Source organism: Chiloscyllium plagiosum, unplaced genomic scaffold (assembly GCF_037043375.1).
Source record: "Chiloscyllium plagiosum isolate Xiang-an unplaced genomic scaffold, Cpla_swu_hap1 HiC_scaffold_5, whole genome shotgun sequence".
NCBI lineage: Eukaryota > Metazoa > Chordata > Chondrichthyes > Orectolobiformes > Hemiscylliidae > Chiloscyllium > Chiloscyllium plagiosum.
The window spans coordinates 113222147-113249232 of NW_028270143.1; the positions used below are offsets into that span (position 1 = coordinate 113222147).

Here is a 27086-nt window from a genome sequence, read left to right on the forward strand (position 1 = left end):
TACATTCTGGAGTGGACTCTGCTCCTGGGAATGGACTCTGTCTTGTTGCTTGTTGGTTTATCACCTGCACTGTCTTGTGAGTCCCTGGGTCTGGCAGGCCTCGCTGGAAGCTGGGAGGCTCAAAGGTCACCCCAAAAGCTGTCACCCTGAGAGCCGGAGGGTGGGTAGGCCGTTGTGTGCACTGGAAGATGGGTAGGCTGCCCCAAAAGCCACAAAATGGGTAGACCACCCTGATGCCAGTCACCCTGAGAGCTGGAAGGTGAGTAGGCCATCCTGCCTGCTGGAAGGTGGGTAGCCTCTTCTGAGTGCTGTCATCCCGAGAAAGGCTAATCGGAACAGCTGTTCTAGAATTGGCCAGAAGGTGTGTCGGAGTGGCTGAGAGTCTGAATGTGTGAAGGGACAGGCCGAGATCCAGAAGGCTTGTGGGCTGCCCCCTGTGTGCCATCATCTCAGGGAGGGGGATGGACTGTTCGAGAGGTTGCCAGAAGGTATGTCAAGGTGGGCGAGAGCCAGATGGTATGTAGGGGTAGACTGAGAGCCGGAGGGCAGGTAGGCCATCCTCGGCACTGACACCCCGGGCAGGTACCAGGGCTGAAAAGACGGCTAGGGAAGCGGGTAGGCTGTCCTGATCACTGTCGTCTTGGGGGGGTAGGAGGAGGGAGGGAGCAGAATGGGCTGTCCTAGATGTGGCCAGAAGGTGTGTCAGTGCGGACTGGGAGCCGGAAGGGGCGTGGGGGTCTGGCTGCCTTCGAGTGTCCGGAAGGTGGGAGGGTCGGGTGGTTTGCTGGGTTGCTGTGTGGGGGGTGGGGGGGGGAGGGGGGTGTCTGGGTTATGTGCACTGTTTTATCGTTCAGTTTAATGGACTGTCTGTATGTGATTGCATTCACAGTTTCCTTCTTGATTGATGTAAGGTGGGGTTTGAGATTCGTCCTCGTTTCCCTGTGAACTGATTGTACAGTGAGGTTTAGGGTCTGGCTTTGCTGCTCCTTTCCCTGTAAATTGCTGTTTCTTGAATACAACTGTTAACATTAACTATTTGTTTGTAATTTATATGGCTAATAAAGTATATACAACCAGGAAGAAAAATAGGAGTGTCAGATTCCTGTTCACTTGGAGAACTGGCTCTGGTTGAGGACTCTCCACATGTAAATAAAGGGAGACTTGATGATGGTTTACCAGCCTCTGTGGAGTGAGTTCAAAGTCCACTAGAAAATTTCCTCTTGTTTAGCTCATGCCAATCTGGGTAACAAAAAGGAGTCCTGTACACATTTATATCCTTTATCCCCTTTAACTGTGATTTCTGGATATTTAATTCTGAGTTTGTTGAGATCCCCCACATTTATTATTCTATCATTGTTACTGTGTTCTCTAATATGTTTGCATATTTCTATCTTCTTAACACCCTCCCATTCTGAGACTCCCATAGTAAAAACATAATAACAGACATAAATTACTACGAATGCTGGGTTAATCCTTGCTGTTCCACAAAAGCGGTTCCTTTCAATAATCCACACTAATTCATGCTGGCCTCTTTGCCTTACATTTTTAAAGCTTTGCAAGGGCTTGGTACATTGAGGATTGTCTTCAGCCTGCAATTTGCAAGTGTCCCTCGTTTCTGAATGTATCTTTTCCTTGGAAGTTATTTGAGTCTCTGTTTTGTTTGCAGTATTGCTTTGGAGCATCCATTAATGCGAGTTTTACTGTAGATGCGTTTGACCAAGGAAGTTCTTAAAGCACAGCTTTCAGGCCATGACGTTCCTACCTTCTCAAACCTGTCCCTCGCCGAAGGCATGGTGACCCTCCGGTTTAAAATGCCATCAGTCCTCTCTCTCTCTCTCTCTCTCTCTCTCTCTCTTGAGAGAGCAGCCCTCTGTTCCTCTGGGGCTATGGCGACTTTATCTACCTACTAAAGGACAGTATGCTTCCTTCTGATGCAAGGCATTGTGCAATTTGTTCACAACAGGGAATAAAGGGTACAGAAAGGAGGAGCTGTTTTTACACTGATGTTGTGACTGAGCAAAATAAAAGGCCATCATTCCAGCTAAAAACAAAGGTTTCTAAGGATTTGTGAGCAAGATGCCAAAAGTTTTCTCTCATCAGAACTTGCTCAATCAAATAAGTAGAATGACAGATTTAAAAAGTTCACTGTATTTTGAGAGCTATTCGTCTTCAGAGAATTATTAAAAAACAATCATTTTCTGTGAAATGTCTCTAACTTTTTTAAACATTTGGGTTTTTGTGTCAAATCATTGACCATGTGATGGGAGAATTTAATGCAAATGTGTCAATAAATGTGCTACAAATAGTGACACCCAGTATTTGAACACTCAACTTTCATCTCCATTACATCAATAGACAATAGATGCAGGAGTAGGCCATTTGGCCCATCGAGCCAGCACCATCCTTCATTATGATCATGGCTGATCATCCAGAATCCGTATCCTGTTCTTGCCTAATCCCCATAACCCTTGATTCCACTATCTTTTAAGAGCTCTGTCCATCTCTTTCTTGAAAGTATTCAGAGACTTGGCCTCCACTGCCTTCTGGGGCAGAGCATTCCATACACCCACCACTCTCAGGGTGAAGAAGTTTCTCCTCAATTCTGTTCTAAATAGCTTACCCCTTATTTTAAATGGTGTCCTCTGGTTCTGGATTCACGCATCAGCGGAAACATGCTTCCTGCCTCCTGTGTTCAAACCTTTTTATAATCTTATACGACTCAATCAGATCCCATCTCATCCTTCTAAACTCAAGTGTATACAAGCCCAGTCACTCCAATCTTTCAACATATGACAGTCCCGTCATTCCGGAAATTGACCTCGTGAACCTACGCTGCATTCCCTCAATAGCCAGAATGTCCTTCCTCAAATTTGGAGACCAAAACTATACACAATACTCCAGGTGCGGTCTCACCAGGCCCTGTACACTTGCAGAAGGACCTCTTTTGCTCCTATATTCAATTTGTCTTGTTCTGAAGGCCAGCATTCCATTAGCTTTCTTCACTGCCTGCTGAACCTGCACGCTTGCTTTCATTGACTGATGTACAAGAACACCTAGATCTTGTTGTACTTCCCCTTTACTGAACTTGACTCCATTTAGATAGTAATCTGCCTTCCTGCTCTTGCCACTAATGTGGATAACCACACATTTATCCACATTAAACTGCATCTGCCATGCATCCGTCCACTCACCTAGCCTGTCCAAGTCACTCTGTATTCTCATAACATCCTCCTCACATTTCACCCTGCCATCTAGCTTTGTGTCATCAGCAAATTTGCTAACATTAATGATATAGATGAAAGTATTAAAAGTAATGTATATTGTAAACAGCTGTGGGCCCAGCACCGAACCTTGTGATACCCCACTGGTCACCACTTGCCATTCTGAAAGGGACCCGTTTATCACTGCTCTTTGCTTCTGGTCAATGTTATAACCTTCATTGCCATCATATCTCAATATTTCGCACTCTCGATTTAAATATATCCTGGCAAAATGCAAAGAAAAATTTACTCCGTCCTCACTAAACACATTAACCTTTAATCAATGCATCAGATAGTGTATTGCAGCCAAATGATTATAATAATCCTCAATCCAATTAGCCTTGTCACTTTCTGACTGCCATATTGTTGCAGTTACCTGAAATGTTATTTTAGAGATTAGCCTCCACTCAACAACTGATATCTACTCATTTCTTTTTCCCAAAGAACCTAGGCAGTTGGAAGACAGAGAATCATTACACCATTTGGAAAGAATGGACATGAAGGTACTAACACTAAACCAGTAGAAATGTACAATTCACATGAATATTTGAAGAAAAGGATGACAAATTAACTCAAAAACAAAGAAAATCCATTCAGCATCTCCAGCCAACTTCTGGGTCATATTTTGAGCAGTTAGCTTAGTCATAGAGGTGTACGGCACGGAAACAGACCCTTTGGTCCAACTCATCCAAGCCGACCAGATATCCTAACCTAATCTAGTCCTACCTGCCAGCACCCGGCCCATATCCCTCTAAATTCTCCTTCATTTATCCATCCAGGTGCCTTTTAAATCTTGTAATTGTACTAGCCTCCACCACTTTTTTCAGTTTTGCAACAATTCCAATACGTATAATCATTGCAGTCAATTCTCTTGCCACCCCAAATGTGTCTTAAATATTCCTTTGTTTTCAACATTTAACTGATTCTCCCTTAAACTATTACATAATTCTGATGGGAAAGTCTTCAGCTGTCCAATGAATATAGTTCTCTCAGCCTTTATGCGTATGCATGAAAATTGCAAATTGTTAAATTCCTGACGTCGTAATGAGCTCCACCCTGTATTCCAATTCTCTATACTCCAATTCAAATTTGACAAGCAGCAGTCAAATGAGCTTTGTTGCCTTTTAGGTGTTAGTTTGGAAGTCTACCAGTTGGTTTTCCATATTGGACTGCCACCAGCCTGTCTTCACTGCATACTTTCCTACAGTTCTAGATTGGCCTGATAGCCAGTCTCATCAACAGAGCTCTAGTCTGATTGTGCTTTTAAATATTGTGCCATCATCAGGGATGCTGTTTCAATTCTGGGATCTCCAGTGAGTGGTGACTTGTTTCGGGACTGGCACATGCTAAGATGCAACAGAGAAATGGTAATTAAGGCGATGCAGTGAGATAACTCACTTAGCCTCATGGTGAGAATCATTCCAACAAAAAGGGAGACTTGGTGACAGTTTACTGGCCTCTGTGGAGTTGGCACACGCTAAGATGCGGTGAAAATCAAACGTGATATGTGATGGGGTGGCACGGTGGCTCAGTGTTTACCACTGTTGCCTCACAGCGCCAGGGACCCGGGTTCAATTCCAGACTTGGGCGACTGTCTGTGTGGAGTTTGCAAGGTCGGGGTAATGTAGAGTAATAGGGAAGGGGAATAGGTCTGGGTGGGTAACTCTTTGGAGGGTCACTGTGGACTTGTTCGGCCGAAGGGCTTGTTTCATCACTGTAGGGATTCTAGGATTAAACAAGGTTCACAATAAGCCAAAGAAAACTGGAAAATTTACTCCAATGTTTTACCTAAATTCCTTGTTCCTGAGCTGTTGTTTATAACCAAAAACTTGATCCAAAATTCTATTTGTCTTTTAGTAAAGAAAGACTTCCATTTACATTAAGTCTACGAGGGCCTCAGGGCATCCCAAAGTTGAATGAAGTACATGTTAAAATATAGCTACATTGTAGGCAACATAACAGCAAGCTCCCATGCAATTAATAACAATTATGATCATCAGATTTTTAATTTGTTCATTCATGGGCTCACTGGCTAGCCCAGCATTTCTTGCCCAGAAGGCAGTCAAGATTCAACAAGACTACTGTGTCTGAAGTCACATGTAGGCAAGACCAGGCAAGAATGGCAATTTCCTTCCTGAAAAGACATGTGTGAACCAGGTTAGTTTGTCCACAACAATCTATTCTTATTTCCAGATTTTAAAAAAACTGAACTCAAATTCCACCATTCGTCTTGGTAGGAGTCCAGGTCCCTAGAACATTATCTGGGCTTCTGGATTAATAGTCAAGTGATAGTCTTGTGGTATTATCACCTTCCCTCTGTCATTGCAGCTTTGGTTGAGATTTACATATTCATTAGAAATCCCTTGAGAAATTCCCTACATGTTTATACCTGAAATTTACTCTAGAATTTCCATGTTACCTTTCATTTCATTTATTGAGCATGCGTATCAACTGTGTTTAGATGGTTGGTGTAGCTCAATTGCCTGAATAGCCAGGTAGTGATGTAGTGGTAACAACAGCCTGGGTTCAGCTCCTGTACCAGCTGAGGTTACCACAGAGGATTCTCTTTCTCAACCTTCACTCCCCCACCCCACCTGAGGCTTGGTTACCCTCAGATTAAACCACCCACCACCAGTCATCTCTCTCACTCTCAATCCAATGAGAAAGCCGCCCTATGGTCAGGTGAGACTGGTGATTTTACCTTTTTCAACCATAGGCTTAATTTTCAGTTCATGTACCTTCTTTGAGATTTCCATCCACACAAGTTGATGTTACCTATCAACTTTGATGCTTCACTTCTTTATATGGTCAGCAAGACTTGTTCATAAATATAAAGAACATTAGCCCTCTAGTCACTGATCTCTACAAAGTTCGCTTCTCAAGATAAGACTATCTAAGTTGCAACATCTTCAATTAAATTAAATCCATGTTCTGCACTCGTGAAATTCATCTTATTAAGTACATGAAGTTGATGTTTGGAACATTCACCGCATTGTCAACACCCACCAGATATTTTCCACCCCCAATTTTGTTTTAAAACCAGGCGTATTAGACACGATCTGTCTTTCATCAACTGACAATGGTTCCAGATTACTGTCTATACTTTTGTAAATGTATTTCCTCTGCTTCCATCATTAGTAACACAATGAAAATACTCAAGCTTTGAAGGTGGTGCAGAATCTGTGAGGCTGCCAACAACCCACAAAGCTGATATCTATGATCTGAGAATTAAATATTTCCTTCAGCTTAACAGAAAACCTCATACAGACACACAAAACTAAACAGCACTCAAAATGTCAAGCTGAATATGAATTCAGCTCTGCGTGACTTTAATTTTGAGGGATCTTGTTTATTGCTGTTTCCATTGCTCTAATATGAGCAATCTCTCGAAATGTCTCTGACTCCCCCATCTCCTATAAGACATTACTTAAGAAAAGTAAGCACTTTGACCAAGGATTAGCTACCCACCACCTCCTTGCAGAAAGGGCAGACTGCAGATGCTGGAGATCAGAGTCAAGAGTGTGATGCTGGAAAAGCACAGCAGGTCAGGCAACATCTGAGGAGCAAGAGAATCGACGGCTCAGGCAAGAGCCCTTCATCAGGAGCACTACCTCCTTACAAGGCATGGAGCATGGACTGCCTGCTAACAGTCTTGTGAGGTTCCTTGAGATAATGCTGCATTAAACATGATTTATAAATGCAAGCAATTTTAATTAAAAAGGTCTGTGTTGCCCTATTTATCCCAGAAACATCTGAATTTATCTGGCTGAGGCTGGGCAACACAGAGTGTAACAAGTACCAAAGTCATTTTTATCTTGGTCTGGACAGTTTAGTGCAACACGGTCACCCCTCAGCCTCCGACGCTCCAGGGAAAACAGCCCCAGCCTGTTCAGCCTCTCCCTATAGCTCAAATCCTCCAACCCTGGCAACATCCTTGTGAATCTTTTCTGAATCCTTTCAAGTTTCACAACATCTTTCCGATTGGAAGGAGACCAGAACTGCACGCAATATTCCAACAGTAGCCTAACCAATGTCCTGTATAGCTGCAACATGACCTCCCAACTCCTGTACTCAATACTCTGACCAATACCAAACGCCGCCTTCACTATCCTATCTACCTGCGAGGCTGGTACAATTGCAACATTTAAGAGGCATTTGGATGGGTGAATGAATTGGAAGGGTTTGGAGGAATATGAGCCGGGTGCTGGCAGGTGGGACTAGATTGGGTTGGGATATCTGGTCGGCATGGATGGGTTGGTCTGAAGGGTCTGTTTCCGTGCTGTACATCTCTATGATTTGTAACATGAAGTTAGCACGTGAGAAATGTTGACAATGATGAGAAACCAAGCAAGTTCTTCTTGGAGGGAAGAAAGCTGATGGAGATTTGATAGAAGTTTCCAAAACAATGAGCGGGTTAAATAGAGTGGACAGGGAAAAGTGGTTCCTGCTTGTAAAAGGAACAAAAATGAGATGGTGTAGATTTGAAGTGATCTATAAATGAAGCAAGAGTGATGTGAGAAACAAACGTTTTGGCAGAACAAGTTGTTATGGTGATGAAGGCATCCAAAAGGGATAATGGATGATTATTTGGAGAGTAACTGTGTGCAGGGATATGGGGAAAACTCAAGAGAATGGCACTAGGTAATGATGCTGCTTTGATGAGCGGGTGTAGGCATGATGGGCCAAATGGCCTTCACCCGCACAACAACAATTCTGTGCCTCTGTGATACCACTGTGCTATCTGGATGGATGGATGGATGCATTGGTTGGGAAAGGAACATCAGCTTGTTTTAGGAGGTAGACCAATGACTCAAAGCAGGATGCATAGTGGCACCACTGTCTAACAGTTCCAGGGACCCGGGTTTTGATTCTTGCCTCAGGTGACTCTCTGTGGAGTTTGCACATTTTATCGGTGTCTGTGTGAGTTTTGTCTGGGTGCTCCAGTGTCCTCCCACTGTCCAAAGATGTACAGGTTAAGTGGATTGACCATGCTAAATTGCCCGACAGATAATAGACAATAGGTGCAGGAGTAGACCATTCTGCCCTTCGAGCCCGCACCACCATTCAATATGATCATGGCTGATCATCCTTAATCAGTATCCTGTTCCTGCCTTATTCCCATAACCCTTGATTCCACAATCCTTGAGAGCTCTATCCAACTCTTTCATAAATGAATCCAGAGACTGGGCCTCCACTGCCCTCTGGGGCAGAGCATTCCACACAACCACCACTCTCTGGGTGAAGAGGTTTCTCCTCATCTCTGTCCTAAATGGTCTACCCCGTACTTTTAAGCTGTGTCCTCTGGTTCGGCACTCACCCATCAGCGGAAACATGTTTCCTGCTCCAGAGTGTCCAATCCTTTAATAATCTTATATGTCTCAATCAGATCCCCTCTGTCTTCTAAACTCAAGGGTATACAAGCCCAGTCGCTCCAGTCTTTCAGTGTAAGGTAATCCCGCCATTCCAGGAATTGACCTCATGAACCTACGCTGCACTCCCTCAATAGCCAGAATGTCTTTCCTCAAATTTGGAGACCAGAACTGCACACAGTAATCCAGGTATGGTCTCACCAGGGCCCTGTACAGCTGCAGAAGAACCTCTTTGCTTCTTTACTCAATCCCTCTTGTTATGAAGGCCAGCATGCTATTAGCCTTCTTCACTACCTGCTGTACCTGCATGCTTATCTTCATTGACTGGTGTACAAGAACACCCAGATCTCTTTGTACTGCCCCTTTACCTAAATTGATTCCATATACGTAGTAATCTGCCTTCCTGTTCTTGCCACCAAAGTGGATAACCATACATTTATCCACATTAAATTGCATCTGCCATGCATCTGACCACTCACCTAACTTGTCCAGGTCACCCTGTAATCTCCTAACATCCTCATCACATTTCACCCTGCCACCCAGCTTAGTATCATCAGCAAATTTGTTAATGTTATTGCTAATACCATCTTCTATATCATTAACATATATTGTAAAAAGCTGCGGTCCCCGTACTGATCCTTGCGGTACCCCACTGGTCACTGCCTGCCATTCCGAAATGGAGTCGTTTATCACTACTCTTTGTTTCCTATCAGCCAACCAACTTTCAATCCAAGTTAGTACTTTGCCCCCAATACCATACGCCCTAATTTTGCTCACTAACCTCCTATGTGAGACTTTCACAAAAGCTTTCTGAAAGTCCAGGTACACTACACCTACTGGATCTCCCTCGTCCATCTTCAGAGTTACATCCTCAAAAAATTCAAGAAGATTAGTCAAGCATGATTTCCCCTTCATAAATCCATGCTGACTCTGATCTATCCTGTTGCTGCTATCCAGATGTGTCGTAATTTCATCCTTTATAATAGACTCCAGCATCTTTCCCACCACTGAGGTCAGACTAACTGACTAACTATAATTTCCTGCTTTCTCTCTCCCACCTTTCTTAAAAAGTGGTACAACATTAGCCACCCTCCAATCCGCAGGAACTAATCCCGAATCTATCGAACTCTGGAAAATAATCACCAACGCATCCACGATTTCTCGAGCCACCTCCTTCAGTACCCTGGGATGTAGACCATAAGGCCCCGGGGACTTATCAACCTTCAGACCTAACAGTCTCTCCAACACCAATTCCTGGCAAATATAAATTCCCTTCAGTTCAGGTCCTTCAGCCACTGTTACATCAGGGAGATTGCTTGTGTCTTCCCCAGTGAACACAGATCTGAAGTACCAATTTAATTCTTCTGCCATTTCTTTGTTCCCAGTAAAATATTCCCCTGTTTCTGTCTTCAAGGGCCCAGTTTTAGTCTTACCCAGTTTTTTGCCTTTCACATACGTAAAAAATCTTTTACTATCCTCCTTTGTTATTGGCCAGTTTATCTTCGTACCTCATTTTTTCTCTGCGTATTTCCTTCTTATTAATCCTCTGTTCTTTAAAAGCTTCCCAGTCCTCCATTTTCCCACTTATCTTTGCTATGTTATACTTTCTCTCTTTTAACTTTATATGTTTCTTAACTTCCCTCGTCAGCCACGGCCATCCATGCCTCCTCCTAGGATCTTTCTTCCTTTTTGGAATGAACTGATCCTGCAATGTCTGCATTATACACAGAAATATCTGCTATTGTTCCTCCACTGTCATCCCTGCAAAGGTATTGCACCATTGAACTTTGGCCAGCTTCTCCCTCATAGCTCCATAGTTCCCTTTATTCAACAGAAATATTGTCACTTCCAATTGTACCCTCTCCTTCTCAAATTGCAGATTAAATTTCCCAGCCATGGGAAATGCAGGATTATGGTGTATGGAGATGGGTCTGGGTGGGATGCTCTTCAGAAAGTTGATGTGGAGACAATGGGTTGAATGGCCTTCCACACTGTAGGGATTCTGTGACACAGTAAAGCATGGAGTCCAACAAGTCTGATATCTTAACACTTCATTAGCCTCAACGTGCTCTGGGTATCTTCAGTTAATAGAAACATAAATGTTTTTCCTACGTAAATTGATCAGCCTCCATCATCCAACTTCCTATTGTATGCCAGCCTTGAATGAGTTGGTTGCACTCTCACCTCTGACTCGTAGGCCATCAGTTCAAGTCACACTTAAGGACTTGAACACAAAAATCAAAGCTGATGCTGCAATGCATTACTGATGGAGAGCTTTACTTTTGGAAATTCTGGCCTTTGGGGATGAGATTATTAAACTGAGCTACAGCACTGACATCTACCTAACAACACTGAACATTGCTAAGGTATGTATTGTCCACATAAAACAGGCCAAGTCAATCCGCACACATTACTACCTCAGCAAGCTATTTTCAATCAGCAACAAAATGAAAGAAGGCACTTTGCAGTGAATCCACAATAACTTTCTTCACTAATGTGATGTCGTGATGATGGATCAGAACCCAAAAGTACTTATTGAATTCCAACATGTATTTCTTTGAAGAGAGCTGCCGCAACCTAAGGATGACTGTGAATATAAACACAGTGATCGTCTGGTAGAAAATCTGGACTCATGGAAAATCACACTTGTACAGATTGAGGGAAAGTTCAGACAGAAGGATTGACAAGGAAGAGGTGACAGCAAGCTGATTCTCTGTCTCTCTGTCTCTCTCCTTCTTTCCTTCTCTCTCTCACTCTCTCTCTCACACTCTCATTCTCCCTCACTCTCCCGAAAGCCATCTCCTGCAGAGTAAGCTTTCAGGGATCTACCAGTATTTTTCTCCATTTCCCATTTTTCTCCAAAACCTTCAACATTGTTTTCTTAAAGACAAGAACAATCATGTGGTGTAAGGTGTGCAATTTACGCTTACAAGATGATCACAGGATTAGATAGGGTAGACAGTGAAATACTTTTTCCTAGGATGATGGCGTCAGCGTGTACGAGGGGGCATAACTACAAATTGAGAGGTGATAGATTTAAGACAGATGTCAGAGGAAAGTTCTTTATGCGGAGAGTGGTAAGGGCATGGAATGCCCTACCTGCTAATGTAGTCAACTCAGCCACATTAGGGAGATTTAAACAATCCTTAGATAAGCACATGGATGATTTTGGGATAGTGTAGGGGGACAAGCTGAGAATAGTTCACAGGTCGGCGCAACATTGAGGGCCGAAGGCCTTTTCTGAGCTGTATTGTTCTACGTTCTATTTATCTATATCTTAACATAATTTATTTTAAAGTTTGGATTTCGAACCAATAATATATAAGTTCAATCTTTGTGTTTGAAGCGGTTTAATGATTACTTTCTAAGTAATATCTGGAACCATTTTGGCATCTTTAAAAAAATAAAAAAGAGAGAGTGACATGCTGTACAGCAATGGGGTTGTCTTTATATTGGGACATTGAACAATGGAAGTAGTGTAGTGTGTTAGGCTTTCAGACAGAAGATTCTGGAATCTTTTGAATGAAGATTAGAGTGGTGCTGAAAATGCACAGCAGGTCAGGCAGTATCAAAGGAGCAGGAAAATCCTGATGAAGGGTTCCTGCAATTTTCCTGCTCCTCGGATGCTGCCTGACCTGCTGTGCATTTCCAGCACCACTCTCATCTTAACTCTAATCTCCAGCATTTTCCATTCCTGAATTTCACCTAATCTTTTGAGTGAGTTTAGGGAACACACATAGTTTGAAAGAATAGCTTTTGGGTTTAAGTTGGGCAATTTTGCAGAAGTTCTGGCTGAAGCTAGATGCTTAAAACAGCTGCTCCTACGAAAGGGAAGCAGTTTAGGACTCTTCAGAGGTTACCTCAGCGTAAGAAGTGCTGTTTAAAAGTTCCAGACCATAAGTGATTGGTTAAAGTTAGTTGAAACCTTGAAGGCTTATGATCTGAATGTAAAGTGATAGATAAGTCAAACCCAATGTGGGGTAGAGAAAGGCATTTTCTCTGATATTTGTTGACAATATTTCGATGCTATTAGGATTAATGTAATTGTACTTTTACAATATATTCTTAAATATGTTTTATATATAAATAATTTGGCTTATTCCATTTCATCCTTTTCTTGTGTCATGAACTTCTCTTTTGTTGGAGAAACCAAATCAGTGAACACTGTATACTTATGTTTCAGTAAAAGACCACCTCATTAAAGTTAAAAGACCCATAAACAAAATATGATCTATCAAGCTAGATTTCAGTCTGGGATCGGAGTTGTCCAGTAATACCATCATAACAAGTGACTGTTATAAAGGTTTATGAACTCTGGTCGTTCCTTGGTAACATCCAAGTTAATTTACCCTAAAAAAGATAAAGAAGTGCAGATGCTGGAGATCCAAAATAAAAGCAGAAATTGCTGATAAAATTCAATGGCAGCATCAGGAGAATGCAGAGTTAACATTTCAAGTCTAGTGACTTTTCCTCAGATGGTTCATAATCTATCCTGAACCTTTTCTGAATTTCCTGCAATAGGTTGCAATACATTCTTCACCTGTTGCACAACGCTATAGGTTTTGAACATTTCCCCCTTGTTTGTGGTTTTGTGTCACTGGATACCTTTGACTTACCTTTTTTTTTAATGTATTTGCCAATTTAGGCTACTCTGTGACACTTCTATTCCAATTAATCACTACCCAGTCAGACAGGTTGCAGACTCACTCTGAGGGTGAATATGAAATTTCTGCCAAATGAGCAAAGCTGGCTGCTGGTAGCCTCATCTGAGATGGTTATCTGTACAAATGTTTGGTGCCACCATTCCCTTTTAGAGCATATTGCTACAGTGGCTCATTCTCTGGCACTGTGGAGAAAGTTGCGAGCATGCACCAATTAAGCTGAATAGCTGTGCTGTGCATCCTAGGTAGCTGGCAGTAAGACATCTTAAGTCTAAAAGCTCCTGAAGACATGCAGAGGTTGTGAAAGGCATTACATTCATGCAAGTCCTCCTTTCTACAAAATAATCAGCAATGTTTAAGATACTTGGCGCTCCTGTTCAAGGCTCACTAGTTGGGATCTGGCACTATGCCTTTACATCTGTCCCTCGTCCCTGATTAAGATTGAGAGAGGTTGCCAGAACAGTGCCCAAGCTATACTTAGGATGAATAAATCACTCTGAAAATTTCACAATTATCAGAATCATTAGATCGACAGAACAGGCCATATTGCACCTTGAGAAGTTTGACCTAAAGTCTATTACTTTGTCCATAAAATAGACTTATTGTGAACAGCGAAGTAAATTAATTTGATTTTAAATGTGAGAAGTGCTTTTGATTGATCTATGGACATTAACACTTCTCCCGTGTCAGTCATCAACTTTTACTTAATCTGGTACTGTAATTGTCCACCGATAAAAATTTGGCAGTTTGATAACACCATTATAAATAATTAACACCTACTTAATAAAAAAGCGAGAACAATTTTACAGCAATTAGCTTGCAGGATTCTAAAGAATTGCAAATACTAATTCTGACCAACTCATAAAACTTTGATTAATTCTGCAGTTTGGGATACAGCAATAACTTGTAACAAATATTGGTTATTGAACACCCCAAAATGACGTGAAGTTAAACCTTTTGTCCTGAATACTTGTGACTGTCATTGATATTATCAGAATACCACCCCACCAGTCTAGTGATGGAAGGTGTTAGCAACAATGTTATCAAGCAGCACCACCTCAGCAATAACTTGCTTAGTGGTGCCCAGTTTGCATTCTTCCAGGGCCACTTAGTTCCTGACCTCATTACAGCCTTAGTTCAAAAATTGATGAAAAAGTTGAATTCCAGAGGTGAGCGGAGAGTCAAGATCAGAGTGGTGCTGGAAAAGCACAGCAGTTCAGGCAGACATCCGAGGAGCAGGAAAATCGCCATTTCAGGCAAAAGCCCTTCATCAGGAATACAGGCAGAGAGCCTGAAGGGTGGAGAGATGAATGAGAGGCGGGTGGGGGTGAGGAGAAAGTAACAGAGTACAATAGGTGAGTGGGGGAGGGGATGAAGGTGATAGGTCGGGGGAAGGAGGGGTGAGTGGATAGGTGGAAAAGAAGATAGGCAGGTAGGACAAGTCATGGGGACAGTGCTGAGCTGGAAGTTTGGAACTGGGGTGAGGTGGGGGAAGGGGAAATGAGAAAACTGGTGAAGTCCACATTGATGCCCTGGGGTTGAAGTGTTCCGAGGCGGAAGATGAGGTGTTCTTCCTCCAGGCGTCTGGTGGTGAGGGAGCGGCGGTGAAGGAGGCCCAGGACCTCAATGTCCTCAGCAGAGTGGGAGGGGGAGTTGAATTTTGGGCCACAGGGCGGTGTGGTTGATTGGTGCGGGTGTCCCAGAGATGTTCCCTCTGGGACACTAGGAGGCGTCCAGTGTCCCCAATGCAGAGGAGACAATATCTGGAGCAATGGATACAATAAATGATATTAGTGGATGTGCAGGTAAAACTTTGGATGTGGAAGGCTCCTTTAGGGCCTTGGATAGAGATGAGGGAGGAGGTGTGGGCGCAGGTTTTGCAATTCCTGCGGTGGCAGGGGAAGATGCCAGGATCGGAGGGTGGGCTGTAGGGGGGCGTGGACCTGACCAGGTAGTCACGGAGGGAACGGTCTTTGCAGAAGGCGGAGAGGGGTGGGGAGGTAAATATATCCCTGGTGGTGGGGTCTGTCTGGAGGTGGCAGAAATGTTGGCAGATGATTGGGTTTATGCGAAGGTTGTAGGCTGGAAGGTGAGCACCAGGGGCGTTCTGTCCTTGTTACGGTTGGAGGGGTGGGGTCTGAGGGCGGAGATGCGGGATGTGGACGAGATGCGTTGGAGGGTATCTTTAACCACGTGGGAAGGGAAATTGCGGTCTCTAAAGAAGGAGGCCATCTGGTGTGTTCTGTGGTGGAACTGGTCCTCCTTGGAGCAGATACAGCAGAGGCAGAGGAATTGGGAATATGGGATGGCATTTTTGCAGGAAGTAGGGTGGGAAGAGGTGTAATCCAGGTAGCTGTGGGAGTTGGTGGGTTTGTAAAAAGTGTCGGTGTCAAGTTGGTCGTCATTAATGGAGATGGAGAGGTCCAGGAAGGGAGGGAGGTGTCAGAGATGGTCCAGGTAAATTTAAAGTCAGGGTGGAATGTGTTGGTGAAGTTGATGAATTGCTCAAACTCCTCGCGGGAGCACGAGGTGGCGCCAATGCAGTCATCAATGTAGCGGAGGAAGAGGTGAGGAGTGGTGCCGGTGTAATTACGGAAGATCGACTGTTCTACGTAGCCAACAAAAAGACAAGCATAGCTGGGGCCCATACGTGTGCCCATGGCTACCCCTTTGGTCTGGAGGAAGTGGGAGGATTCGAAGGAGAAATTGTTAAGGGTGAGGACCAGTTCGGACAAACTAATGAGAGTGTCAGTGGAACGGTACTGTTGGGGATGTCGGGAGAGGAAGAAACGGAAGGCTTGGAGGCCCTGGTCATGGCGGATGGAGGTGTAGAGGGATTGGATATCCATGGTGAAGATGAGGCGTTGGGGGCCAGGGAAATGGAAGTCTTGGAGGAGATGGAGAGTGTGGGTGGTGTCTCGAACGTATGTGGGGAGTTCCTGGACTAGGAGGATAGGACAGTGTCAAGGTCGGTAGAAATGAGTTCAGTGGGGCAGGAGCATGCTGAGACAATGGGTCGGCCAGGGTGGTCAGGCTTATGGACCTTGGGAAGGAGGTAGAACCGGGCAGTGCGGGGTTCCCGGACTATGAGGTTGGAAGCTGTGGGTGGGAGATCTCCTGAGGTGATGAGGTTCTGTATGGTCTGGGCGATGATGGTTTGGTGATGGGGGGCAGTAGGAAGAGGTGTCCTTGAGTTGGCGTTTGGTTTCAGCGGTGTAGAGGTCAGTGTGCCAGACTACCACTGCGCCCCCTTTATCTGCTGGCTTGATGGTGAGGTTGGGATTGGACCAGAGGGATTGGAGGGCTGCGCGTTGTGAGGGTGAGAGGTTGGAGTGGGGGAGGGGGGTAGACAGGTTGAGGCGGTTAATGTCCCAGCGGCAGTTGGAAACGAAGAGGTCGTGTGCGGGTAATAGGCCAGCGCGGGGTGTCCAGGTGGATGCAGTGCGTTGGAGGTGGGCGAAGGGGTCCTCGGAAGGTGGGCGGGAGTCCTGATTGTGAAAGTAAGCTTGGAGGCGGAGGCAGCGGAAGAAGTGTTTGAAGTCACGGCGTGTATTAAATTCATTGATGCATGGATGGAGGGGGATAAAGGTGAGTCCTTTGCTGAGGACTGATCATTCGTCTTCAGTGAGGGGAAGGTCTGGAGGGATGGTGAAAACTCAGCAGGGCTGGGAGCTGGGATCTGGTGTGGGTGTGGAGCTGGGAGTGGGGGGTCGGGCCGGTAACTGGAGTGGGTGTGGTGGTGGGGGGAATGGGGGTGGAGTCATGAGCAGGGGTGGTGTTCCCCTCAGGGTTCTGGGGGGCGGGGATGGTGACAGTGGGATCTGTGGGGGGGCGTCTCAGCAGAATGCAGGTGAGTGGCATTGGTGGGGGTTGAAGTGGTGGCAAACACGGCAGTGGGGGTGGTGGACGTCACGGAACGTGTGACATCAGCGATGATGTGAGGGGCAGAAGTGATGTGACGTGTGGTGCATGAGGAATTGAGAGGTGGAAGTGGCTGTGGGAGTGGCCATGATGGGGGTGGAAGTGACATCATGAATCAGCTTGGGGATGGTGGCTGCATGAGCCGCATGACTAATGGTGTCCGATCAGTTCCAGAGGCCAGGGGAATCTACTGGAATGTTTGAGGAGCGCTGGTTATGGAGGTGGGTAGATAAAAGTTTGTTGTACTTACAGTTTTTGATGTTTGAGATAGAGTTGAAATACTGTTTGTTGAGAGTATGAATTCTCCTGAGGATATAGTACAAAAGGGGTCCTTTGCAATTCTGAGAGAGTGTGGCCCTCAGCTGAGGCAGGGCTGACTGTAGAGAGGTTAGGTGCTGGCGCACTGCTGCAAGTGTGGAGCGGAGGATCCTGAAGGGAGAGTGACAGCCCTTGACATCAAGGCTGCGTTCAACCAAGTGTGGCATCAAGGAGCTCGAGCAAAACTAGAATCAATGGGTATCAGGGGCAAATTCTCTGGTGGTTAGGATTATACCTGACACACAGGAAGAGGGTCATGGTTGTTGGAGGTCAATCATTTCAGCTCCAGGACATCTCTGCAAGAGTTTCTCAGGGTAATATTCTAGGCCCAACCATCTCCTGCTGCTTCATCAATGGACTTCCCTCCGTCATAAGGTCAGAAGTGGTGATGTTTGATGATTGCACAATGTTAGACACCATTCACGATTCCTCAGATACTGAAGTAGTCCGTGTCAGAGTGCAATCAGATCTGAACAATATCCAGATTTGGCAAAGTAACATTCATCCCACACAAATGGCAGGCTATGACCATCATCCATAAGAAATAATCTAACCACTGTCCCTTGCCGTTCAAGATTAGATTCCCTACAGTGTGGAAACAGGCCCTTTAGCCCAACCAGTCCACACTAACCCTCCGAAGAGTAACCCACCCAGACCCATTTCCCTCTGACTAATGCACCCAACACTATGGCCAATTCACCTAACCTGCACATCTTTGGACTGTGGGAGGAAACTGGAGCACCCAGAGGAAACTCATGCAGACAGGAGGAGAATGTGCAAACTCCACACAGACAGTTGCCCAAGGCTGGAATCAAACCTGGGACCCCGGTGCTGTGAAGCAGCAGTGCTAACCACTGAGCCACTGTGCCACCCTGTTACCATTCCACTGAATCCCCCACTATCAAAACTCTGGGAGTTATCATTGATCAGAAACTCAATCTTCAAGGACTGCAATTTCCCGCCAGACGTAGTCGACGATGCCCTCCACCACATCTCTTCCACTTCCTGCTCCTCCACCCTTGAGCCCCGCCCCTCCAACCGCCACCTGGACAGAACCCCACTGGTCCTCACCTACCACCCCACCAACCTCCATGTACAACGTATCATCCGCCGTCATTTCCGCCACCTCCAAACGGACCCCACCACCAGGGATATATTTCCCTCCCCTCCCCTATCAGTGTTCCGAAAAGACCACTCCCTCCATGACTCCCTCGTCAGGTCCACACCCCCCACCAACCCAACCTCCACTCCCGGCACCTTCCCCTGCAACCGCAAGAAATGCAAAACTTGCACCCACACCTCCCTCCTTACTTCCCTCCAAGGCCCCAAGGGACACTTCCATATCCGCCACAAATTCACCTGCACCTCCACACACATCATCTATTGCATCCGCTGCACCCGATGTGGCCTCCTCTATATTGGGGAGACAGGCCGCCTACTTGCGGAACATTTCAGAAAACACCTCTGGGACACCCGGACCAACCAACCCAACCACTCCCTAGCCCAACATTTTTACTCCCCCTCCCACTCCACCAAGGACATGCAGGTCCTTGGACTCCTCCATCGCCAGACCATGGCAACACGACGATTGGAGGAAGAGCGCCTCATCTTCTGCCTGGGAACCCTCCAACCACAAGGGATGAACTCAGATTTCTCCAGTTTCCTCATTTCCCCTCCCCCCACCTTGTCTCAGTCAAATCCCTTGAACTCAGCACCGCCTTCCTAACCTGCAATCTTCTTCCTGACCTCTCCGCCCCACCCCACTCCGGCCTATCACCCTCACCTTGACCTCCCTCCACCTTGACCTCCCTCCACCTATCACGTTTCCGACGCCCCTCCCCCAAGTCCCTCCTCCCTACCTTTTATCTTAGCCTGCTGGACACACTTTCCTCATTCCTGAAGAAGGGCTTATGCCCGAAACGTCGATTCTCCTGTTCCCTGGATGCTGCCTGACCTGCACTTTTCCAGCAACACATTTTCAGCTCTGAATAGCTTACCTCCTGACTTCCGAAAGCCTGTCAAGATCTACAAAGCACAAGTCAGGAGTGTGATGGAATACTCCCCACTTGTATGAATGAGTGCAGGTCCCAATAGCACTCAAGAAGCTTGACACCATTCAGGACAAAGCAGACTACTTGATTGGCACCACATCCACAAGCATCCACTCCCTCTACCATGGGCACTCACTAGCAACAGTGTGTACTATCTACAAGATGCACTGTAATTCAAAATGCTGGAATCTCCTTCCTCATGGCATTGTGAGTCAGCCCACAGCAGGTGAACTGCAGCAGTTCAAGAAGGCAGCTCACCACCATCTTCTCAAAGGCAACTTATGATGGGCAATAAATGCTGGCCCAGCCAACATGCCCACATCCCACAAAAGACAAAAAAAGAGTTAATGATAAAAGTTGCTTCTAACTGTTTGTCAGCAAGGTTTGTGTATATCCTTGAAATAAAGGTACCAAAAATATTGCCATATTGACCTTATATCTATTGGTCTTGATCCCAATGGTAGTCATTTCTGATAGCCTAAGTGTGATTTAATGTCAGTTAGGCAATCTTCTGTATGCCTTTGGGGCATCACACATATATCAGGAGCTAAGTGTCATTGTAGCCAGTGGATTAGGGTAACAGTGTGTGGAGTGGGCTTGTTAAATACTGCCTGAAGTACCCCAGCATCAGGCAGCGAGGGTGGGAATTTGAGGAAAGACGTGCTGCTGACTAGACCCTTCACTGGATATGAGGTGCCCCAGAAAGGAGCATTCCCCACCAGCACAGGCAACTCCCCTTCCCCAGGGTACTCCGGTCTACCTCCCCACCACCCTGCAAGATGGAATCTTGGCAATGGCAAAATTTCCCCCTTAATGAATTGCCACCCAAGGCTCTCATTTAGCCTAGGAGTGGGGAAGCCCAAACTGAACAGTACTGTCCTGGGAATCTACCCGGGAGAGCTGGAAAGGCAACAGTCTCTCCATCTATCACCTCCCTCGCTGATTCATTGGAACACTCCATGCCTTCTAACCCACACTCAGTGACTGGAGATGGGGAATGGAGAATATCTCCTAATATTCAAGTAGCAAGTATGATAAATGTTCATTATTTATCATTATCATTTGGATATTTGGTTCTGAAGTGCATATGAGCATATAAAATTTTAAGTTTGATGAACTGATGATGAGTCATCTTGACTCAACGTTAGCTTGCTCTCTCCTCATGGATGTTGCCTGATCCGCTGTGATTTCCAGCAATTTTTTTTGTTTTCAAGCCCGCTGTGTTAGCAGTTTGCATAAGGACATCAAGAAGTGCATTGACTCAAGAAATAGTACGATGTGGATGCAGAGCTTTGACAGAAAGAAACCAAGCACAACCACGCTACTGAACAAGGAACTTTAAAGTGGAAACTGGGTGAACCCTCACGGAGGTCTGAGTATCAGGAAGGTTATTGTTGAGGGCAAAAAGATTGAAACTTTACTGATGACATTTGGAGCAAGGTCATCTCAAATAATTATTATATAGTGAACATGTTTTGTTTTCCTTTTGTATGTAATAAACTAGAATGTTCTTTCGTTAAATGTACATTGGCAGCCTCTTCTAAATATATTCCATGTCTGACCACCATGGTAAAAATTGCAAAAATAAAATTCATAGTCTATCAAGCCAAGTTTCACACAGGGATCCACTTGTCCAATATTATCATCAGTTGATTCATAAAATGAAAGGTGTCTGCAGTAAGATATAGGAAGCACATCTATACTTACTAAGTTAGCCATTGTTACAACGTTTAGAACAAAGAACAAAGAAAATTTACAGCCCAGAAACAGGCCCTTCGGCCCTCCAAACCTGAGCCAATCCAAATGTACTGTCTAAACCTATCGGTCAATTCCTAAGCATCTGTATCCTTCTGCTCCCCACCTACTCGTGCATCTGTCCAGACGCACCTTAAAGGAGTCTACCATGCCTGCCTCTACCACCTCTGCTGGCAACGCGTTCCAAACGCCCACCACACTCTGTGTGAAGTACTTGCCGTGTGTATCCCCCTTAAATTTTCCACCTCTCACCTTGAAAGCGTGACCTCTGGTTATTGAATCCTTCACCCTGGGAAAAAGCTTGTCTCTATCCACCCTGTCTATACCCTGCACGATTTTGTAAACCTCAATCAGGTCCCCCCTCAATCTCCTTTTTTCTAATGAAAATAAACCTAACCTGCTCAACCTCTCTTCATAGCTTGCACCTTTCATACCAGGCAACATCCTCATAAACCTTCTCTGCACCCTCTCCTAAGTGTCCACGTCCTTTTTGGTAATGTGGCAACCTTCCTGATACTCAGACCTCTGTGAGGGTTCACCCAGTTTCCATTTTAAAGTTCCTTGTTCAGTAGCACAGTTGTGCTTGGCTTATGTCTGTCAAAGCTCTGCATCCATATGGTACTATTTCTTTAGTACACAGTATTCTAAATGTGGCCGAACCAATGTTCTGTACAGCTTTAACATGACTTGCCAGCTCTTATACTCAATACCCTGTCCAATGAAGGCAACCATACTATATGCCTTCTTGACCACTCTATCCACCTGTGCAGCAACCTTCAGGGTACAATGGACCTGCACTCCCAGATCTCTCTGCTCATCAACTTTTCTCAAGGTTCTTCCATTCATTGTATAATTCACTGTAGAATTAGTCTTGCCTAAATGTATCACCTCACATTTGGCTGGATTGAAAACCATCAGCCACTTTTCCGCCCAACTCTCCAGTCTATCTATATTCTCCTGTATTCTCTGACAGTCCCTTTATGCTTTCTGCTACTCTACCAATCTTCATGTCACCTACAAACTTGCTGATCATACCAACAGTGCCCTCTTCCAGATCATTTATGTATATTACAAACAATAGTGGCCCCAACACTGATCCCTGTGGAACACCACTGGTCACCTTTCTCCATTTCGAGAAATTCCCTTCAACTACTACTCTCTGTCTCCTGTTGCTCAACCAGTTCTTTATCTACCTAGCTAGAACACCCTGCACACCATGTGACTTCACTTTCTCCATTAGCCTACCATGGGGAATCTTATGCCTTACTAAAGTCCATGTATATGACATCAACAGCCTCCCTTCATCTATCAACTTGGTCACTTCCTTGAAGAATTCTATTAAGTTGGTCAGGCACAATCTCCCCTGCACAAAACCATGTTGCCAATCACTGATAACCCATTCTTTTCTAAATATAAATAGATCCTATCCCTCAGTACCTTCTCCAGCAACTTTCCCTTCACCGACATCAGGCTCACTGATCTGTAGATACCCAAAATATCCCTACTACCCTTCTTACAGGGGGAACAACATGAGCAACCCTCCAGTCCTCCAGCACTTCACTTATATTTAAGGATGCTACAAAGATATCTGTCAGGGCCCCAGCTATTTCTTCTCTCGCCTCCCTCAACAACCTGGGATAGATCTCATCCGATCCTGGGGATTTGTCCACCTTAATAACCTCAAGCCTACCCAACACATCTTCCCTACTTATGTGATCCAGACTAATCAAACTTCTATCTCTAATCTCAACGTTCATCATGTTCCTCTCCTCAGTGAACACTGATGCAAAGTAATCATTCAGAATCTCACCCATTCTCTCAGGTTCGACACACAGCCTTCCTTTGTTATCCTTTAGTGGACAAATCTTTTCTCTAGTTACCTGCTTGTTTCTTATATAAGAATAAAATGCTTTGGGATTCTCCTTAATTCTGCTCACTAAACCTATTTCATGACCCCTTTTAGCTCGCTTGATTCCTCGTTTAAGACTTGTCCTACTCTTCCAATATTCCTCAAGGGCCCGTTCTGTTCTTAGCTGCCTAGACCTTATGTACGCTTCCCTTTTCCTCTTGGCTAGTCGTACAATTTCTCCTGTCATCCACAGTTCACGAATCTTGCCCTTCCTATCCTTTGCCTTCAACGGGACTTGCCTATCCTGCACTTTCTTTAACCTATCTTTGAAAGCCTTCCATATCTCAAATGTGGACTTCCCTTCAAATAGCTGTGTCCAATCCACATTTCCCAGTTCCTGCCTAATTTTGATATAATTGGCCTGGGCCCAGTTTAGTACTCTTCTCTTCGGACCACTCTCTTCTTTATCTATGAGTATTCTAAAATTTACAGAATTGTGGTCACTGTTCCCAAAGAAATCCCCCACCGCAAATTCTACCACCTATCCTAGCTCATTCTCCAGTACCAGGTCCAATATGGCCCCTTCCCTCGTCGGACTATTGACATACTGCTCTAGAAAACTCTCATGGACGCTTCTTACAAATTATACCCCATCCAGACCTCTGACTTTAAGTGTATCCCAGTCAATGTTGGGAAAATTTAAAATCTCCCATCACCACTACCCTATTGCCATCTTCCCATAATCTGTTTACCTATTTGTTCTTCTACCTCACGCTCACTGTTGGGAGGCCTGTAGTACAGCCCCAACAAGGTAACTGCACCCTTCTTATTTCTCAGTTCCACCCATAATGCCTCACTACCCAAGACCGCCATAGTGTGCTCCTTTAGCACAGCCGTGATATCATCCCTGACCAGCAATGCAACTCCACCCCCCCTTTTACTTCCCTCCCTGTCCTGTCTGAAGTGTCTATATCCTGGAACATTTAATTGCCAATCATCATGCCCTTCCTTCAAACAAGTCTCTGTTTGCAATAACGTCATACTCCCAGGCACCAATCCAAGCCCTAAGTTTATCTGCCTTATCCACTATAGTCCTTGCATTAAAGTAGATGCATTTCAGGCCACCAGTTTTTTTTTTTTAACGCTCATCTGCTCTCTGCCTACTCTTCCCTTTATTAATGCTATCTTCATAATTCTTACAGTCTCCACCTCGCTACCTACTTGTTTTCTCTTCTGGTTCCCAGCCCCCTGCCACATTAGTTTAAAACCTCCCCAACAGCAGTAGCAAAAACTTCAGCAGTAGATGTCACATAAACTGGGTGGTGGAATGCGTTCCTTTGCTGGTTTTGTAACTCAAATGCAGCCTATACTGCTGACACAGAAGCCATCTCTCATTCAACCCTTTTTAAGAAAGTTCTTCACGGCAAATGCTGACTGGACAAGCATTTCTAGCCCATCCTTAACTCCCCTGGACCAGGTGGTGGTGAACTGCCTTCTTGAGCTATTTCTGACCATGTGGTATAGGGTACATCCACAATAGTTTTAGGGATGGAGTTCCAGCATTTTGACGCACTGGCAATGAAGGAATAACAGCATAGTTCCAAGTCAGGATGGTGTGTGGTTGAGACCAGTATTGCAGGTGGTGCTGGTACCCCCATATGTCTGCTGACCTTGTCCAGGTAGTTGGTAGAGATGGTGGGTTTAGAAGGGACCTTTGGTGAGTTATTGCTGTGCATCATGTAGGTGGCACACACTGGCATATGTATGTGTAAGTGGCATACAGAGCACCAATCAAGTAGGCTACTTTGTCCTAGATGGTGTCAAGCTTTTTGAGTATTATTGGAGCTGCTTCCAGTACTCAGCTGGCTGGGTCAATTCAGTTTCCATTCAATAATAATTAAATAATAAAAATCATAATAATAAAAAAGTTCTCAAATTAAGAGTCAAATGATGACCGCAATCCCACTGTGCATTGTCAGAAAAATACATCTTGTTCACTAATAACTTTTACGGAAGGAAATCTGCCATCCTTATGGGAATAAGCTACTACAGATGCTGGAATCTGTATTGAAAACAAAAAAAAATGCTGGAAATCACAGCAAGTCTGGCAGTATCCGTGGAGAGAGAGAGCAAGCTAATGTTTCATCTCGACTCGAACCATTAGCTTGCTCTCCCTCCATGGATGCTGCCTGACCCACCATGACTTGCAGCATTTTTTTGTTTTCAATCTGCCATCCTTACCTGGTCTGGCCTACACATGACACCCGACTCACAGCAATGTGTCTGACTACTAACTGTCCTCTGGCTAATGAAGGCTGGGCTGATCTAGCTAGTGGCACCTGCAACTCATAAGTAAATAAAAGGAGCAAGACATGATCCTAGCACCCTGATGAACAATAAATCTTTCAAACAAGTCACAGATCAGCCACAGTTTTTTTGTCTGTGGGGCATTGACAGTATTAAGTTGGCTTTCATGCCTGGCTGTTCAACAAATGTAAAGAATTCTTCGTTTCTCATTGCATTGATGGGTTTACTACTATTGCCATACATGAACTCATCCCACGTCAATTACACAGGGACTGGAGCTGAATGCTTACACTTGGACTTTTTGATCACTGCAAGTGAAACAAAACTGTGAGGGTGCACTGATCCAGTGCTTGCTGTAAAATAAAGTATATACTCATTATCCATCAAAATGTCAGGCTTTCTCAGAACAAAGACCAGCTCCTGTCTAAACCAATTACTTACTGAACGTTGTGAGACCTCGATTTGTTTATAAACAGTGGATACTGATAATCCTGCCTTCTACCGTATTTTTTCTGAGCTGACTGGCATGATTTCTGGATGAAAGGTAGAAGAAATGCTTACAAATTTCCGGTCCGTCATCAGAAGGGTCTTTTCCATGGTTTCGATATTCCGTCTCTCCAGATTGCCATCCGAGGTGCGATACAGCAGTTCAGTATCTGCGTGCAAACAGGGAGGAATTGTCATGGTTGGGCACAGTCAGATAGATTCCGCACTTCCGCATTGAAAATAGAATTTCAGAGGGCAGGCTGAGAAAATGGACAAAACTGCATCTCAAATTTGTATTGAGTTCCATATGATGGGAACCCTTACATTTTATAGCATTTAGGCAGTTACGTGGACAGGATAGGTATGGAGGGATATGGACCAAATGTAGGCAAATGGGGAGCAGATTAATTGTGAAAAGTGGGTGGCATGGACAAGTTAGATCAAAGGGCCTGTTTCCATGCTGTACACCTCTATGATTTTATCTATGACTTTATCCGCGTGATGATCTCTAAACCTCCCAGAATGCTTTACAAGCAACAACACTGATCTAATATCGGGCGTGTGGCCAACTGGTGCACAGAGAGCTCTCATAACTTGCAATTGTTAATGGACACATCATCTGTTTCTGGAAGTGCTTAGTGGCCAGGACTCCAGGGAGAGTTCTCCCACTCTTAGAGTCATAGAGATGTACAGCATGGAAACAGACCCTTCGGTCCAACCCGTCCATGCCAACCAGATATCCCATACCCCTCCAAACCCTTCCTATTCATATACCCATCCAAATGCCTTTTAAATATGGCAATTGTACCAGCCTCCACCACTTCCTCCACCACCAGATATCCCATATCCCTCCAAACCCTTCCTATTCATATACTGATCCAAATGCCTTTTAAATATGGCAATTGTACCAGCCTCCACCACTTCCTCTGGCACTTTTTCTTAGCAGTGCGGGGAGCCAGTCAGCTGGTGGCCATCCCACATTGCCTCAGTTGCAGAAGGTTGGTTTAAAAAGAAGAGTCCAGGGTAAATAACCTGCTAGTGGGAGGCTTTTCCCAGGATTTAGGACCCTGGAATCAGAAATCCCACTTAACGAGAGCTGCCGGTCAGAA

At 44.9% G+C, this 27086-nt stretch overlaps 1 protein-coding gene across 5 annotated transcripts in view; it reads right to left on the minus strand.

The window, feature by feature from the left end:
• The window catches only part of dpp6a (dipeptidyl-peptidase 6a), a 1528415-nt gene that overhangs the window by 336160 nt on the left and 1165169 nt on the right, over positions 1–27086 (minus strand). For all 5 annotated transcript variants that reach the window (XM_043690726.2, XM_043690729.2, XM_043690724.2 and 2 more), the window contains exon 4: positions 26053–26147. In XM_043690726.2, the coding sequence (XP_043546661.2) occupies positions 26053–26147 (95 nt within the window). The remainder of the gene's footprint in view (positions 1–26052; positions 26148–27086) is intronic.